Source organism: Rhea americana, unplaced genomic scaffold (assembly GCF_003343005.1).
Source record: "Rhea americana isolate MKP2758 unplaced genomic scaffold, rheAme1 scaffold_5, whole genome shotgun sequence".
In the NCBI taxonomy this organism is placed as follows: Eukaryota; Metazoa; Chordata; class Aves; order Rheiformes; family Rheidae; genus Rhea; species Rhea americana.
The window spans coordinates 1278767-1294272 of NW_028186645.1; the positions used below are offsets into that span (position 1 = coordinate 1278767).

The 15506-nt window shown below is 36.2% G+C and overlaps 1 protein-coding gene across 7 annotated transcripts in view; it reads right to left on the reverse strand.

Moving 5' to 3' along the window:
• Window positions 1-1721: 1721 nt before the first annotated feature.
• The window catches only part of TECPR2 (tectonin beta-propeller repeat containing 2), a 42772-nt gene continuing 28987 nt past the window's right edge, over window positions 1722-15506 (reverse strand). For 4 of the 7 annotated variants that reach the window (XM_085317423.1, XM_085317420.1, XM_085317418.1 and 1 more), the window contains 4 exons: window positions 14905-15053; window positions 3941-4082; window positions 2541-2690; window positions 1722-2266 (listed from right to left, as the gene is read on the reverse strand). In XM_085317423.1, coding sequence (XP_085173549.1) covers window positions 2109-2266; window positions 2541-2690; window positions 3941-4082; window positions 14905-15053 — 599 coding nt within the window. In that variant the 3' untranslated portion in view covers window positions 1722-2108. Of the gene's footprint in view, window positions 2267-2540; window positions 2691-3940; window positions 4083-6117; window positions 6235-11519; window positions 11678-14904; window positions 15054-15506 lie in introns of those variants that run through there. The other 3 variants (XR_014897355.1, XM_085317421.1, XM_085317422.1) reach the window with 3 other exon arrangements.

Genomic DNA, 15506 nt, shown 5'->3' on the forward strand with positions numbered 1-15506 from the left:
GTGAACAGAACTCTTGTGAACCRTAACAGATGAGTCTTACCATAGTGATTCATTTCTTAAAAATCTAGTTTATTGCCCTTGTCTCAAAGCACAACCAAAACCAAAAATCTAAACACAGAAATAAAACAAAAAAAYCCACTCTAATGTTATTAAAACTACACTAAAAAGTAGTTTGAGAAGAGCTTTTGACACCAACTTCGTATTAATGACCATAGGAAGGTACATTATTGTACAGTAAACAGATAGCAAGCTTAAGCCATTACTAAGATGACTCTGAAAAATGTAATACAAAAGTGTCACTACTAAATAATGCCACTGTATTCGAGCATCTGGTGTATGGCAGGGTGCAGATAAGTAGTTGCGTCCCTTCTCCAAAGTGGTTGACTTGGGAGCTGCCATAAGAAGCTTTTAAGCTGTTCTTCAGGGTCCTCAAGATACCATGCTATGCTTCCATAAAACTGACTGGGGTTATTCCATGAGCTGATTCTATTAGTATCCACTGCCAGACAGGCTAAAAAAAAAAGCCCTCTGGGGTAATCTCCATATATGGTTGAAATAGGAGTGAAGCAAACATACCATCTGTAAACAGGAAACAAATCTGTCTTCCCTGTAAGACTGAAAGATCTCACAGAGAACTGACAGTCAATATCCCAAGTGCTATCAAAAAAAAAAAAGTAATAACTTGGTTCTCCCTTTACAGATTTACATCCTCACCTTGCACCAAGTTTGATCCAAGTACATGCTGAAACAGAACAGATGTTAAAAAGGAAACACATCCTTTTCTTTACGTATTGAGTTCTCAAAACAGAAACATCCCCACATTTCAACTCCTGGCCTTTTCTGAAGCTAGCTCACTTACAGTATTGGTTAGCAGCTGTTTAAACATCCTGATGATTTATAAACTCAGAATAAAAACAAAATAACTCATCTGCCTACATACTGAACTCAAGTTCCCCTCATCTACGGTTCTATTGCTTAAAAATATGAGGTATCCTTTAAAGAAGATTTAGAATTTAAAGAAAAAAATAAACTGCAATGATTAACTTAGGTTATTTCCAAGTTCACCACATACCTCTGCTGCAACACCTATTAAATATAAGATACTTCAAAATTTAGCTAACATAGCTAAAAATCATAATATTGTTAAGTACCTTTCCACAATATCACATTTTTTTAATGAGATATAATTCTATCAATTACCATTTTTCTCCTAACACATCTAAGTTTGGCATTCAAAACAATTGGACTCCAAATGTTAAAGCACTGGCTAGAGGCACAAATATAGCACAATAGGTATTATGAAAGCTGCCTTGTACATTCCTGCTTGTACTACAAACCCAGTATGCAACTTCTTTCTATTCCAACATGGGACTTAGCCATCAGGAAGCCGACAGTTTTCTGAGGGGTACGCGAAATGGGCAAAAATCTCCCCAGTATTAGGTGGAATCCAAAATTCTCACTTGTGAACAAAGCTCAGTTATGAGCCAAACTTCTAGAAACACAAGGTTAGGATAGCCTTGCAGATACTTAAATGGAAAACAATCAAACTAAGCTCATTTCAACATCAATGCTGTGTAATCAAGATGTTTTAAGATCTTACTAAGAAATGCTTTGCCATATATTGTTCCATGCTGYGAGGGAAACATCATTCTAGAAAGGTACAATAGTCAGAGCATTCCCATCAGTTTTGAGTTCCAAGTACAAGAAGAAATTGAGAAATATTTAATGTTTCTGCTGTAGAGAAATATTTAATGCAACAGAATTCCTTCTCAAAAGAAGTACATGTATTAGTGTGCATGCTGTTGTAAAATAGTCATTTTCATTGCTAATAAGATTAAGTTAAGAATTATATTTCCAAAGGAGCAGCTACAGTAGTACGGTATAACAATTGCAGTATGCCACACCTAAGGAGTCTCCAAAAAGATACTGAAACAGACATCTTAACTCACAGTTTGGGGGCTATATAACAGGTCACTTTTTCCAATACAAAAGTGCTAATATCACAGGTCCAATATGAGTGGCTTTTAGATCCCAACATTCTGTACGTACATGACAGGAATTCAGCATGTCCTTCTGTTTTTTTCACTGCTTCACATGGCTGAGTAACTTCATATCACTTCCCATTCATCTTCAAAATCATCAGGATGAAGCAAAACAGAAGTGTCATTACTTTTCTGCAAATTATGAGAATGGCTAAAGGTCTTGGTGAGGCGCTGCAGAAGGGATCCTGAAGGACTGATTGCCCACAGTTCATCTAGAGGGGTCACTGTAAAACATAATTATCCATCTTTTAATTAAGGTACTAGGCTTCAAAACATTAAATAAAAAATATTCAGATTACCTTTTTCTAATAGTGCCAAAAAAGGTTATTACTAATGTGATAAAAATATCCTGGTGAAACTCGCATGGTCAATCAAGCACTTCAATTATGTGTCTCTCCCTGCTTATGATCATTTTGAGCACTATCAGGCAGAAGTCAAGGCAGACATCACAAAAAACAGTCCCCAAATATTTTGGATTGCCATGCAGAACCAACTTGCCTGTTAAGCGTGATACATTCCCAGGAATCTTCTTCCAATAGTCTCCGGCGGGATTCTTGTCAGTAATGCCATATCGACGAGCTACATCCCCATTTGGACAGCGTGCCCAAACTGTTCTGGTACTAATAGCCAGCTGACAAGCCTGCAACCCTGAAGATAATCAGAGATGAACAGGAAACAATGACGTGCTTTCTTATACATTAAACAAACTTGCAGGAAAGTTTAGTAAGAGAAAACAGCAAGATTAAAATACTTTATATAAYCCTATATTAATACTATAGAAGAACTTTCCATTATAAGAGGCACAGAGAAATACCTTGCTTTCCAGATGGCTTTCTAAGAAAAGATTGGCAAAGAGACAGCTGAGGACTATGTTTTTCCTTACACTGAGTTTAACAGAGTTGAATAGAGTAGACGCTATTAGAATCTGAGCTTCCAGTCCTATATAAGGGGGATACTGGAGAGTATAGATTCCCAAAGTGCAGCCCATAGGCCACTTGCAGCACATGAAGCATTTGTGAACAAAAAGGCTGTTTAATTGCAGACTTTGTAGACCTCGCATTTATTGACCACAAGGATATTGCACTGTGGATACATTTTGTTATGTGGTCACAGCCACAAGCACCAACCGATCAGAAGATCTGTACAAACACAACCTCTGGAGACCCACTCAGGGTCTCTTGGCTTCTATTACTGCACAGGGAATGATCTGACACTTAGTTAACTTTCTTAGGCAAATTAAAGTTATAGCATTGTAGACATTATGGATGTGTATATTTTTTCTTCAGAAGAAGAAAGCAGGTCCTCAGCAAATGAAATGCCATGCATTTCTGCCGTGAAACACCTCTAAAAAAAGCATACAGCACTGACACACAGTTATTTAGAAAGACAACTAAAATTGCATTTTATTTACAGGCAAGGCAAAATCACTATTACCTAATCTAGAATGCATCCAGTATGCAGGATTAATAGAGAAAGGTGCAAAATAAGATTAGGTTTTTGTTAGCCACATCTGGACAGGACTTCCATTTTGTGTCACACAAACATAAAACTTTGCAAAGCACAGGTAGTCTTCCTACTAACTGAAAGGGAACTGTACCACCTAACTCAGTGGCAGCAGCCTGAAGTGGAAACTCACCCAAAAATCACTGTTTGCAAGTCTTAAAAAAAAGAGAGAGAGAGAGAGAGAGAGAGCGCAAGAGAGAGAGAGAGTCCTCTTTAAAGATAACCCATTATCAAATAGTTTGCTGTGTTCCTACTAAGTAAGCATATTTGATTGCTATGAATAATATCCAATTTAAGCATTGTAATAGTTCACTATCCAATTTAAAAATTAAATAACAGAATAAAAGACTGAGAATATGGCAGAAAGCACAAAGAATTAATGTATTAATTTTTACCTGGTACATGTTCCCAGTCAGTGCCTACTGGCATTTCATCTGTAATTCCAATTCGTACATGGACATTCCATTTGCTATCAATTGCCCATAACATCTGATCATTTGGACTTGAATGAATGCTGACCAAGTTGACTCCTACCGGCTATAAAAATTAAGCACAGCATTTAAACTTTGTACTATTTTATCTTTGAATACAAAACACTTCTTCCTCACAGAAGTATACAACAGAATTAAAATATTTACCAGAGACTAAAGACGGGAAGAAACTTAATGATTTTGCACAGTGACAAAGTCAGCCTCTTCCTTAACAAAAATGATCTCAAATTTTGAGCGGATGCTACTTAAAGTTACTGATAAAGATATTCGTATTTAATGTTCAGCATCTGAGTACAATATTTCTGAATATAGATTAATATATGTGTTTAAGCATTGTTATATGAACCACGTACAGTTTCAACTGCAAGTTGAAGASAGAATTCTTCGACTGAAATGCACAAAGTGCAGTATTTTCCTACTGCCTGACTGAAAGTTTTCCTAACATATCTGAATTTGCCCTATATTACTTAAGCTATACAAACTGCACATTTTTAAGGTCTGAACGTCTCATCTTTGCAATGACATGGTGACCTGCCTACTTCCTCATATTCCATTCTGCAAGAATGTGACCTTGGAACTCTAAGACCATTGTAGCACGGGAGCTGTTACATTTCACAGCAGAATATCTACAGTATAGTTACTGGTAAGTCTAAGTGAAATACTCTTCCCACTCTGTTCCCAGACAAGCCTTATTCTGTCAACTTCTAAGGACGTTTGTCTTAACTACTGTCCAAAATCAATGTAACCAGCCAAAATGCCTCACAAACATCATAAAGTCGACAATTCTGTAGCAGAACTTACCAGCCAATGGATTTGCAAATATCCTGAGAAATACGTACTTTGAAAAAAATACAGATAAAAACAAAAGGGATATTTTATACCACGTCAGATTAAAGTTGCACCTTAACAAGATGGCAAGTTGCTCTGAAATACAGCATTCATCTTATAGAGAAACACTGAAATCCTGACTTTAGTCTCACAGACATAAGCCAAGTTTTCAGTATGATCAATACTAGAGCAAACACTTCTTTTTACGTAGAAGCCTGGGAATTCATGCACGTAATCCACATGCATGCAGGAGCTCACAATCCAGGGCCTGATGTTTCTTCTGTTTACATACAATTACATGCTTCATTTCTGCCTTTAAAATTCTGGTCCTAACATGGGGCTGACTCAATTATAACTGCATTTGACTTACATCTCCAAATTAATGCCAGCTATGCTGCCTTTCTTTTCTAAGTGTTGACTACAAGAAGTGCTTAGCTACTTTCAGATTGCTATTTGGCAGTATAACAAACTACAGTACTACAAGCAAGCATGAAGCCTCTTATACTCCATCAGTGGGGGATGTCACAGGGTAAGGAGGAAATGAACTGTCACCTCTGGTCTTGCTGCCTCTTCATTGAAAGGTATGCTCATCCTTGACCCTGTTCCTCTTTTTCTCTTTTCTCTCTCTCTTTTTTTTAGTTGGCTCTTCCCACAGCTACTTTGGCCCTGACTCCTTCCTACTTCACCATACTCATCTCCCCATATCATACTCACCTCACTGTTGCATTGCTTCCAGTTTCATCACACCTCTCCCATAATTCTGTCACTGTAGTCCCACACTTCAAAGCAAAGGAGCTATTGAATTACTGCACATAACAGATCTTTGCATTTTATCAGCTTAAATCCTCCCTTTTTCCCCACCAGTGTTCCTCTACTATTTCTTCAGACTTAGGAACTTTCTGCTACTCTTCCCCATTTCCTTTACATCATGAGTCGCCAGTACATCCAAGCTCCTACTCCCCAGTAGACTTCACATTCCAACTACAGTCCTTTCCAACTTGCGACAAAGAGCATGATGTGACCCTTGTTACTGAATTGCTGGGGTCTGTGCACCTTGCTCCCTACTTGCTCCACATTAGGACCCCGTTCTCCTCTTTCTATCATTCGCCTAGAAAAGAATTCACTTAGGAAGAACTGTAGGAGTTCTTCCAACCAGACAGACCTCCTGAGTGCTTACACCAGGTATCTAAGCCTGTGTATTACTGCAAGATTATAGATAGTGAAAGCTAAGAAAGATGATAAAATACCCCAAAGGAGTACTTGCGTGAAGGAAGTTGTATGATGCCACAGCTAGAGAGCTTCTTACACCAAAGCAGGCTCAGGCAAAATTACAGCAGTTACCTCTACCCAATTCCACAGTATTAACATATCTAAGAAACAAATGGAAATGATCAAATTCAAAGTCAAATCTCTACAAGCTTGCCCAAAAGTTATATTCTCTCCCCCCCACCCCCCCGCCCCCAGTAAGTTCCTATCTTCTCCTGAAGTTTTACTACTTCTCTAAATGCTTCACTTCTGGCTTCTCTTCCTTTCTCAGGCTACTTAGCTCTTTCTGATAAACTCTCATCAGCCATACAATCCTCCCATCCACTGTCATTATACAGAATCCAGGCAAGACACTGATGGCAGCATCCAACGCTCTTAACAGAAAGCACCTCACCACACTACAACTTTTTGCCTCATGCGAAACATATAGTAAAACACATGACTCACAGGACAGCTAATAAAATGATTATAAGCAGTAGCTTTTGGAACAAAGCACTGACAAAGCACTGGGAAGCAACCAAAGGCAATTCTTAAAGCCTGTTGCAGAGGTTTTAAGCACATTAATTAGGTGGGTATCTAGAAAGCAAAGTCACCTGTGATAAGATGTTCTCAGGTCTATCAGAGTAGGTGAATCAACTGATTTACAGTTTTCTTGACCTGACATCATATACTCCTTTTGGAACAATCATACTGGAAACACCTCAGACAGCCTTCATTTTCAGTGCATTTTAATTACCATAAACAGATTTACAATGTTTTATCATCTATGTCACAATAAATAGAAATCTGAAGATGCACTTAGAGATTAAATAGAGTTTTCTTACAGCAGTAGAGAGACATATCTGTGCAAGTTAGTATATCTGCTTATCATATTTCAAAATAAATCATTTCAGCATAGGTTTTTCTCAGCTAGTTTAACTTCCAATAGCATTCACATACCTTGACTGTGAAATATGTCATATGTATAATTTACTGAAAAGTTTTGAATTGTATAGAGYAATATCAGTCTCACTCTTCCTTAGAGGACAATGTGCCAAACTGTTCATAGGTMTATCCTGCAAGATAGCTGAACTTGTCACTGCAAGAGCTGAACTTGTTATGAAATACTAATACGAAATACTAATTCAGTGTTATTTGATTGAAAACAGGAGGAGTACTGTTTTCCTTTTACATGTAGGACAACCTAGAAAATTTTCCAACTCAAAAAAAAAAAAGAAAAACTCAAGAGAGTAAGAGAGTCTAGTTTAGCCAAGAGTAGAACCCAGATCCTTGTGTGCTCTGGTCTGGCATCTTAATACAAGATCCTCTGTCTCCTTCTGTCAATTGGTATTGTGGACTTCTACTATGACGATGTGCTGCAACACGTCAACTGTATATTTTTCAACATTTGAAACTGCATTCTAAGAATTGTGAATGTCTATATTGTCTGCTACAAATAAAAACACTGAAAAATATTTTGTTTGCTCATATCCAAGCATCTGAAGAAAAAACAATGCTGACAAAAGGAAGCAAATTTGAAGGAAGTACTTAACTGACCAACTCTTAAATGATATCAGAAAATAGTGTCTGTGCTAAATATATTTAAGTTATCACCTTGCCCATTAGCTTTATAATACTATGCAAGTCACTTACATTTTCTGCAAACCACGGAGAAATAAGCTTCAGTGTAAAACTTTGTTCATACAAAGGAATCAAAACCCAATGTACATCTAAAGCAAGCCGTCTTCCTCCTGAACTACTACTACAGCCACAGATGAACTCAAACCACACCGGCTCAGCTTCCTTGTCAACAAGGAAAGACAGTACACACATGTGCACGCACACACACGCCCCCTCAAAAGCATCAGAACATTTTCCACCTCAGTTTTCACAACAGTAGAGTGTTCATGTATCAGCAGACCTCCACTATCTCTTTTTTGCTCCAAATACCCAGAATGAGGAAGACTAAACATAACATTCTCAGCCGGTCCAAGCTCTATCCTTTTTATAATGATTGGCGGCAACGAGCAGCATGAATTTTCTCCTCACCTTCAAGAGGTGAATCAGAAATATATCTTCAGCTCTTCCAGGCCAGGCTTTAAGAATGCCAAATTAGACAGATTTCTCACATTGTAGAGCTGTATCTGTAGATCAGGCTTTCCTCATTACTTTGATGGCTAGAAGACAACCAGAGCCTATTAACTAGTAAGACAAAGAATAGAACTTAAAGAGAGATCCCCTAACACAGACCTAACTATTTGCACATTATTTTCCAAGTGCCATTTGAAAGAAGGTCATAAAACACTTTCAGCACTCCAGACATCAGGAAAGCATGAGGAGCAGCTTAAGATCAGCACTGATCAAAATGTTTTGCACTCAGAATTTCAAGAGCAGAACAAACGACAAGCATGCCTAATTAAGTGTCCTCTTTTCCTTTGAAAAAAAGCTCAAGACAAAATAGAGGAGCAGAAAAGATTATGATTTATCTTCTTGGAAGCCTCATGTTTTTCAAGAGTATTGCATTTGAATTGTCAGAGAAAGATTATCATTTATTGACTGAAAAAAAATGGAGGACCATTTTCTCAGAAGCCCTAGAATTACAACTTGACTCCTTCCACCACTTTTTGCCTTTAGAAAATAAATGGTCTTCCATTCACACTCTTATATCTCTGATCATAAACTATTTATAATTTTAGATAATCTCCTATGCTATGGTTTATAACTACCACGATAGGTGTCTTTTTAATAAGATACTAAAAAAACTAAACTATTAGGATGAGAATGAGTATGTTTTTAGAAAAATGTATGTTAAGTATACACTATATGCAAGAACTTCCCACGAAGCAAAACAGAATTCAATATGAGGCAATAAAAGGCTTGTATAAGCAAAGCTCTGAAGAACAAGGACTTTTGATTTTTAAACTTAAGTAAGTTTTAATAAACAATAGTAGAACACCCATCACTCATTCTATTCCAGAAAGGCACATCTCTAATTTTTGAAACTGAGATGCCCTATCAAGGAAAGTGAAGCACTTTTGCGAGGGGAAGAAAACATGCAATTTCAAATTCAGCATCAGCTCTGCTATAGGTTGTTGTAAGTCATTAAACTATTTTTTCTCTATTATTTTGTTTTTCAATGTTGGTCTGTGTAAGACAGACAGTTTGTGATGAAAATGCCACATACAGTTGGCAGTAACCAAAATACCATCTTGCTACTGCATTGGCTTGTTTTAACGATCAAAAGTATACAATTAAGTTACAATTCACTTACATAGCTAAAGAAAAACCTGTAAAATAAAAATCTGATAATTCTAGAAAAACCAACAAGTGTTGACCAATTCTGAAAAGTTACAATCTGTCAGAGTTCAAAATACATCCTGTAAGCCACTGAAATACTGGAAATGCGCTCATGATATAATAAATACTTCTCACCTTAAAGAATATTAAACCCTTGCACTAAGTAGGTAAAATGTCACCTTCAGACACCAGATTATGTAACATATTAYGTTACCAGATAAAAACAGCAGCATTCCAGGGGTCAGGGATTAGAAATCAGGTCATTTCCTCCTGACAGACGGCCCAGTTACTGGGCAATATAGTCCAACTTCCTCTTGCTCACCTGTGCTTAGCTCCATTGGACTCTAGCTCAGCAGAGCGGGTACAAGGTTAGGGCCAGGCTACTTGGCATCAACTTCTGGTGGTAACTAGTTCTCTTTACTGACTTTAATTTCCGAGTCTGCTTCCAGTCTTTAGTGCCCCAAGTTATTTTGTGAAAACTAAATGCCTAATGAGACAACTGTCAGCTGCATGCGCTAGAACCATTCAACTACTATGTCCAGCCTCCCATAGCTTTTAGAATCAGACAGGCTACAGCTCAATCACACAAAAAACAACAAGAAGCTTCCTCTAACCATAACCAGAAACTGCAGCTGTAGCTTTAACGAAAAAAATCTCTTAATTTATTCTAGCACAAATAGTTTTTTATGCTTCTCTCTCAAAATCATTTTCAAGGACTTTTATTCATTACTTACTTCAGAATATCCCTGCCTTTAAGCACATGAGTAGTTCCACCGAAATCAAGGCACAAGCTTGCTGAACCAAGACTGCTATTACTGTACAACATCCGAATTTTTACACCATTACCTGTACATTTTTAAATACAAGAATTGTTGGGATTTGATAGGTTTTCAGAATTACAACTTTAGTTACTTTATTTACACTACTGAAGATTAAATACATTTCTCAATCTCTGAAAAAAAATTATTAAATGAATATAGAACTGTCTTAGCTGACAGAAATATGTGCACATTGGAACAGTYCAGGTTTGAAAATGTTGTTAGTCCTGAACAAATGAACGTGTGAAAATGGAAGGCTCTCTTTCTGGCAATTTCTGCTTTCAGTATTAGTCTTGTCCAAACGTAAATATATTACCAAAATTGTATTCTCAAATGGAATAGATGGAAGGTTCACCCACTCAGTTTTTGGGCGTATCTCACTTGAGGCACTCTTTTTGTCATCTGAAGCTTCTGCTGCTGATAACTGCTATCAAACGTGACAGGCTACACATGCACTTTCCTGAACGTGATGATAGCAATGCTTTCAAACAAATACAAAAAGGCTAAAACTCCTACACAGAAAAAATAAGAGGGAAATACACTGACRCTAGCTTTCCTAGCTAGCAACAAAAGGCAAGGCAATAAGCACTGAACTCGGCAGTGAAATCAGAGTAGGAGCACTTTAGTTAAAAGTGCTGGAAGTGTATTTTCATTACGTAAAATATCTTCTGTGTAAGTACGATTTCTTAAGAAAAGCATCATGTCTGTGAGGAACAGCATACATCTGAAATTAGGTATCATGGCATTCTAAACCAGCTAAACAAAATACTGCAGCAGAGCTCTGATCTCCTATACTTATTTGTAACTCACCTAGACACAGTTGCTCTGAATACAGCTAAAGATTGTTTTTCTCTACATCTTCTTGAAAAAAAAAAAAAGTCCTCCAAGAAAATCTCCTGCCTTACTAATGTCTTCAGGAGACCTCACATAACTAAGGATATATGGAACAAGAGAATAGCTAGTCTGGTCTGTAGATAACCTGGAAGGGTTAATAAGTATATTGCCTCTCCAATCTAAACAGAATTCACCTAATAAAAGGTTTTTCTCCTCTTACATATGTTGCCTTAGCACTCTGAAGCAAAACTCATAGCAGCTCACAAAGACACATGCACCAGTCAAGTAAAGCAAGCTATTCTGTACCAGCAAAAACATCCAGTCTTGAAATGAATAGTCATGTGGATTAGGCACTAGAAGAAACAGTTTTCTATGGCAAATGATTCTGAAGTAAAAATTACAATGCATCCTTAACAGAGTAATTCTTCCCTCTGCCAGTCAGCTTTGATTTTGGCACCTACCAGAAAAGGCGCAGTGGCAAAATCTGATCTCGAAGAATGCTCACCTCTTCCTACAATTACCACTTAATATACAATTTGGTTTAATAATACTGGGAATCTCACCAAAAAGTGCAAAGGCAAGGCAGAGGAAGAAAGGCTTCAGATTTGCATTCAGTTTTCTGTAAGATAAGCAGAACTTTATTTAAGGAGAGGAAAGGCAACAAAGGAAATGACAACCATTTCTAATAAGTCAGTCATCCATAAGGCAGAACCAATCTCCTTACACCAGAAGTAGATTAAGAAAAAGGAAAATATTGAAATCTAGTGTTTTGATTTTGCAGAATTAGAGAGATTTCAAATGTGACTATCCGTTGCTTCTTAGTTTTAAGAACTTTCAAACCACAGTGCAAGAGTGAAGAGACCACAGTTCTGTAGTGTTCTTTCATTGTTTGTGTGTAAACAAAATATCGTTCCTCCTAGAACAGTAAGAATTCTAACTATCTTCTATTAGCTATGATATCAAGCTTAAAAAAGACAAAGATTAGGCTGTTTATGGGAAGAGTAGTAAATCAAAAGTTTCTCTAGTTTGAAACGTCCAAGCTACAAGAGATGATTTTATAGCAAACTGCTAAGCAGTTCTCTTTTGCTGACCCAAGTAATTACATAGAACAAACAGAAGGCTTATACAGTGGCCAAATAGTGAACATCTCATTCAATACATCCCTTCCTCTCCACAGTGGTGATAAATCACATGGATATTTACAGAAACTTCTTTATTTTATAAGATAGCTTTTTCAACCCTGTACATTCCATGAGGTTTTGGTTGTAAATGAGCAGAGTAGCAATTAAGTAAAACCAGTAAAACATGTTTAAAAATAATAATTTTAGAATAATAACTTTTTACATAATAACAACTTTTAAAATAACAATAACCTTTAAAATAATAATTTAAAAATAAAACAATGACTCACTAGAAATAATTGTCCTGATCTTTGTTTCCTTTAATTCCCTTAAATGAAGTTTTGCTCAAGTTTGATCTTATAGATCAATTAATGCAAATCTGAAAAGATGATTCGTAAGGCCAGTGTTAAGTAGTAGCTAGAGGAAGTGAGCATTTCTCAAAATCTGATTTTTTCACTGCAACTTTTTCAGTAGATGTGAAAAATCAAAGCTGAAATGTAGAAAAAGTCATTTTTTTTTTTTAAAGCATTTGGCATTTAGGGATATTTCAAAGCAATTTTTCAATTGAATTTTAAACTTTTGATCAGCTTTTACTCCACAATCATTCAAATAAATTTTRCTAAGTATATTAATTTCTATATTTATTTTTTAATAATTTCTTTGGGATAGAAATCTGAAAAGCATGAAATCTTTATAAATATACACACATACTTTATAATAGTTATATACATAATATTTATACTGCTTGATCATTCTTTGGAATTACATGTAATATACATTGAGACACGCTATAGCATAATAGTTTTGTACTGTATATTAACAATGGATTGAAAAACACTGCCTGTTTTTTGTACTAGAATCATTTCAAAGACTTTGATCAGCTTTGTCAACACTGTTAAAGCAGCTTCCAAAAAGCTGCTCAAACTTATTTTGACTTTTAAACTGCAGAACAGAATGGCTGAAGTGCAGAAGATATCTACCTATCAATTACTACTGTTCAAAATATTGTAACAATATCAATCACTTTTAAAATATTGGATAAAATAAAGGAGAAAGGAGACAGCATGGAACACAAAACRCAATTTTTACTATGAAGAGACACCGCAATCATGAGTAACAAAGGCAAGAGTAACATGAGAATAGTTTTAGCTTKGATAACATTAAATTTACCTCTTTTAAAAATCAAAGACTGAACTTATATTAGTTGACGTCAGCATAAAATCTAAATGAAACCACTGTCTCTGAATACACTTGTGAAGTTATGTAATATGCTAGATGCTGTGCAACTGCAGCACTCCTTTAACAAGAAGTTCCACTATTAAAGCAGAGTCTGTAGCTACTCACAAGCTTCTCATGAGTCATGAGATCTGGGATATGGCAAGTCATACTGGTTTTGACATTCACTAGGAAATGAAATTTTAAACCAACTGTAGATATTATGTGACTTGAAAATGCTTCTGAAGCAGCTGAAAGGCAGTTTTGATTTCCTTCTTCAAACATAAAAAGACTGAATCATTCACAAATATTTATAAWACTTCTGTTTTTCTGAAGAGACAGGGACATAGCATAAACCGTGTCAAAGCAAATTAAAGGATGGGTAATAATAAGAATTATTAATAGAATGATTAAAACCAAACTATCGCAACTCCACTGCCAGCGATTTACTTTTATTTCTTAGTACGACTTTTCAAAAGTTCTGTATGTTTCAAAATCTTCAAGAGAAGTTCTGTAGCATTGTAAAATGTAAATYGAGTATGCAAACACATCCACTGCTACTATTTTGGATCAGAAGGTAGTTCAAATAATTTCATGTCAAGGAGCAAAGAATGAAATCGATAGTCAGAGGTCAGTTCTGTTACAGCTGTCCCAACCTATGACACAGAAATTATGCTCATTTTATCGTTTAACTTGCAAAGTAGTAGAGCAGCAACGAAAGCAAACACCGAAGTTTAAGGAGCCAGATACTGGAGAAATATATTCTGTCTGTATTCTATATTCAGAAAAGATGCTCTTAGGATAGTCTAGGAGGCTTCCTTCCACTCTGATCCTCTCAGTAGGTAGATAGGAGGAAAAAAAAAAAAAAAAAAAAGTCCATTCCAGGAACAAGGGAGGAGTAGAGCTGCATTTGTTCTGCACACTTACTAACCACTGGATGATAAGGAAAGTCCCTGAACAGGCACAGCACCCTGGTAAGAATCCCAGATTTGCAAGGGTGAGGATAAAGGAAAAGGAAAGGAGGCATTTCAGTGCAAAGCCATGTGAGTAGAGCCTTCCCACACTCTCTGCTTTGTACTGTTTGCCAGCCTAGCTTCTTGGCTGGCATACAAACAGATATTCAATATATGGTTCAAGTCTGCCTTCTATTACATGTCTGTAAAGTTGCTGTGTTATTARAAGTCTAAAAGTGTAAGCTCTCATTAAGGATGGAAAGAAAAAATTCTTGAGTTTTGCAAAAATTAAGCAAAATTACTTGTAATTATTAGATGAATTAGGGAAGATTTATGGTGATAAGGAAGTATACTCAGAATAAATTATACTTTTTTTTCTTTCTTTTTTTTTCTTTTTTTTAAGAATTTCTGTTGAATTTGAAGACAAGGAGCAAAATTTTAAGTTACACAGGTTGAAATCCACCCCTTCTGTTTTTTCCCTGGGTGTTAAAATTYTTCCCTTTCAAAGGCATAGCACTAAACCACTGCATTATAAAGAATTATAATCAACATTTTACCTGTATAGGTGGCTCAATCATTATCCAYGCAGGAAGCATCAAACTTGGGTTAAGAGGTTGAGTTCCTACACGGAAATAAATGCCACCACTGGTGTCACAGGCCCAAACATGCTGATTTCCACATGCCAAGCTGATCAATTTTACAGCACCTAATGACAAAGAGACTATCAGGAGTTTGCTTTTTTTCTTCCAAGTTAACTAATAATGACACATAAAAGTTTTTAATAGTTAATATGATTTGTGAGAGAAAAAGAACACTGGATACACAAATAAAACCAAGAGCTTGTGTATGTGAGGTATTTTTCTTTCTAATCTAAAAATAAATATTTTAGTCATAAGATCCTGTCATTTATAAAGCACACTAAAAATTATGCTATTAAAATAACTGAGTTCAAGCAGGGGAAAAATTCTGTGACAAATGTTATCAGTGCCTAGACAAAACTTCACATGGCCTAATGTGAACTTTTCTCTATAGCTGGTCACGCTTATAGAAATTTAATGGTGTTGATCTATAAACACATTCAGCAATGAACACTCCTCATGCGACCAACGCTTTAAAAATATGAGAGCATATGTATTAACATTTCAATATTAACATACCA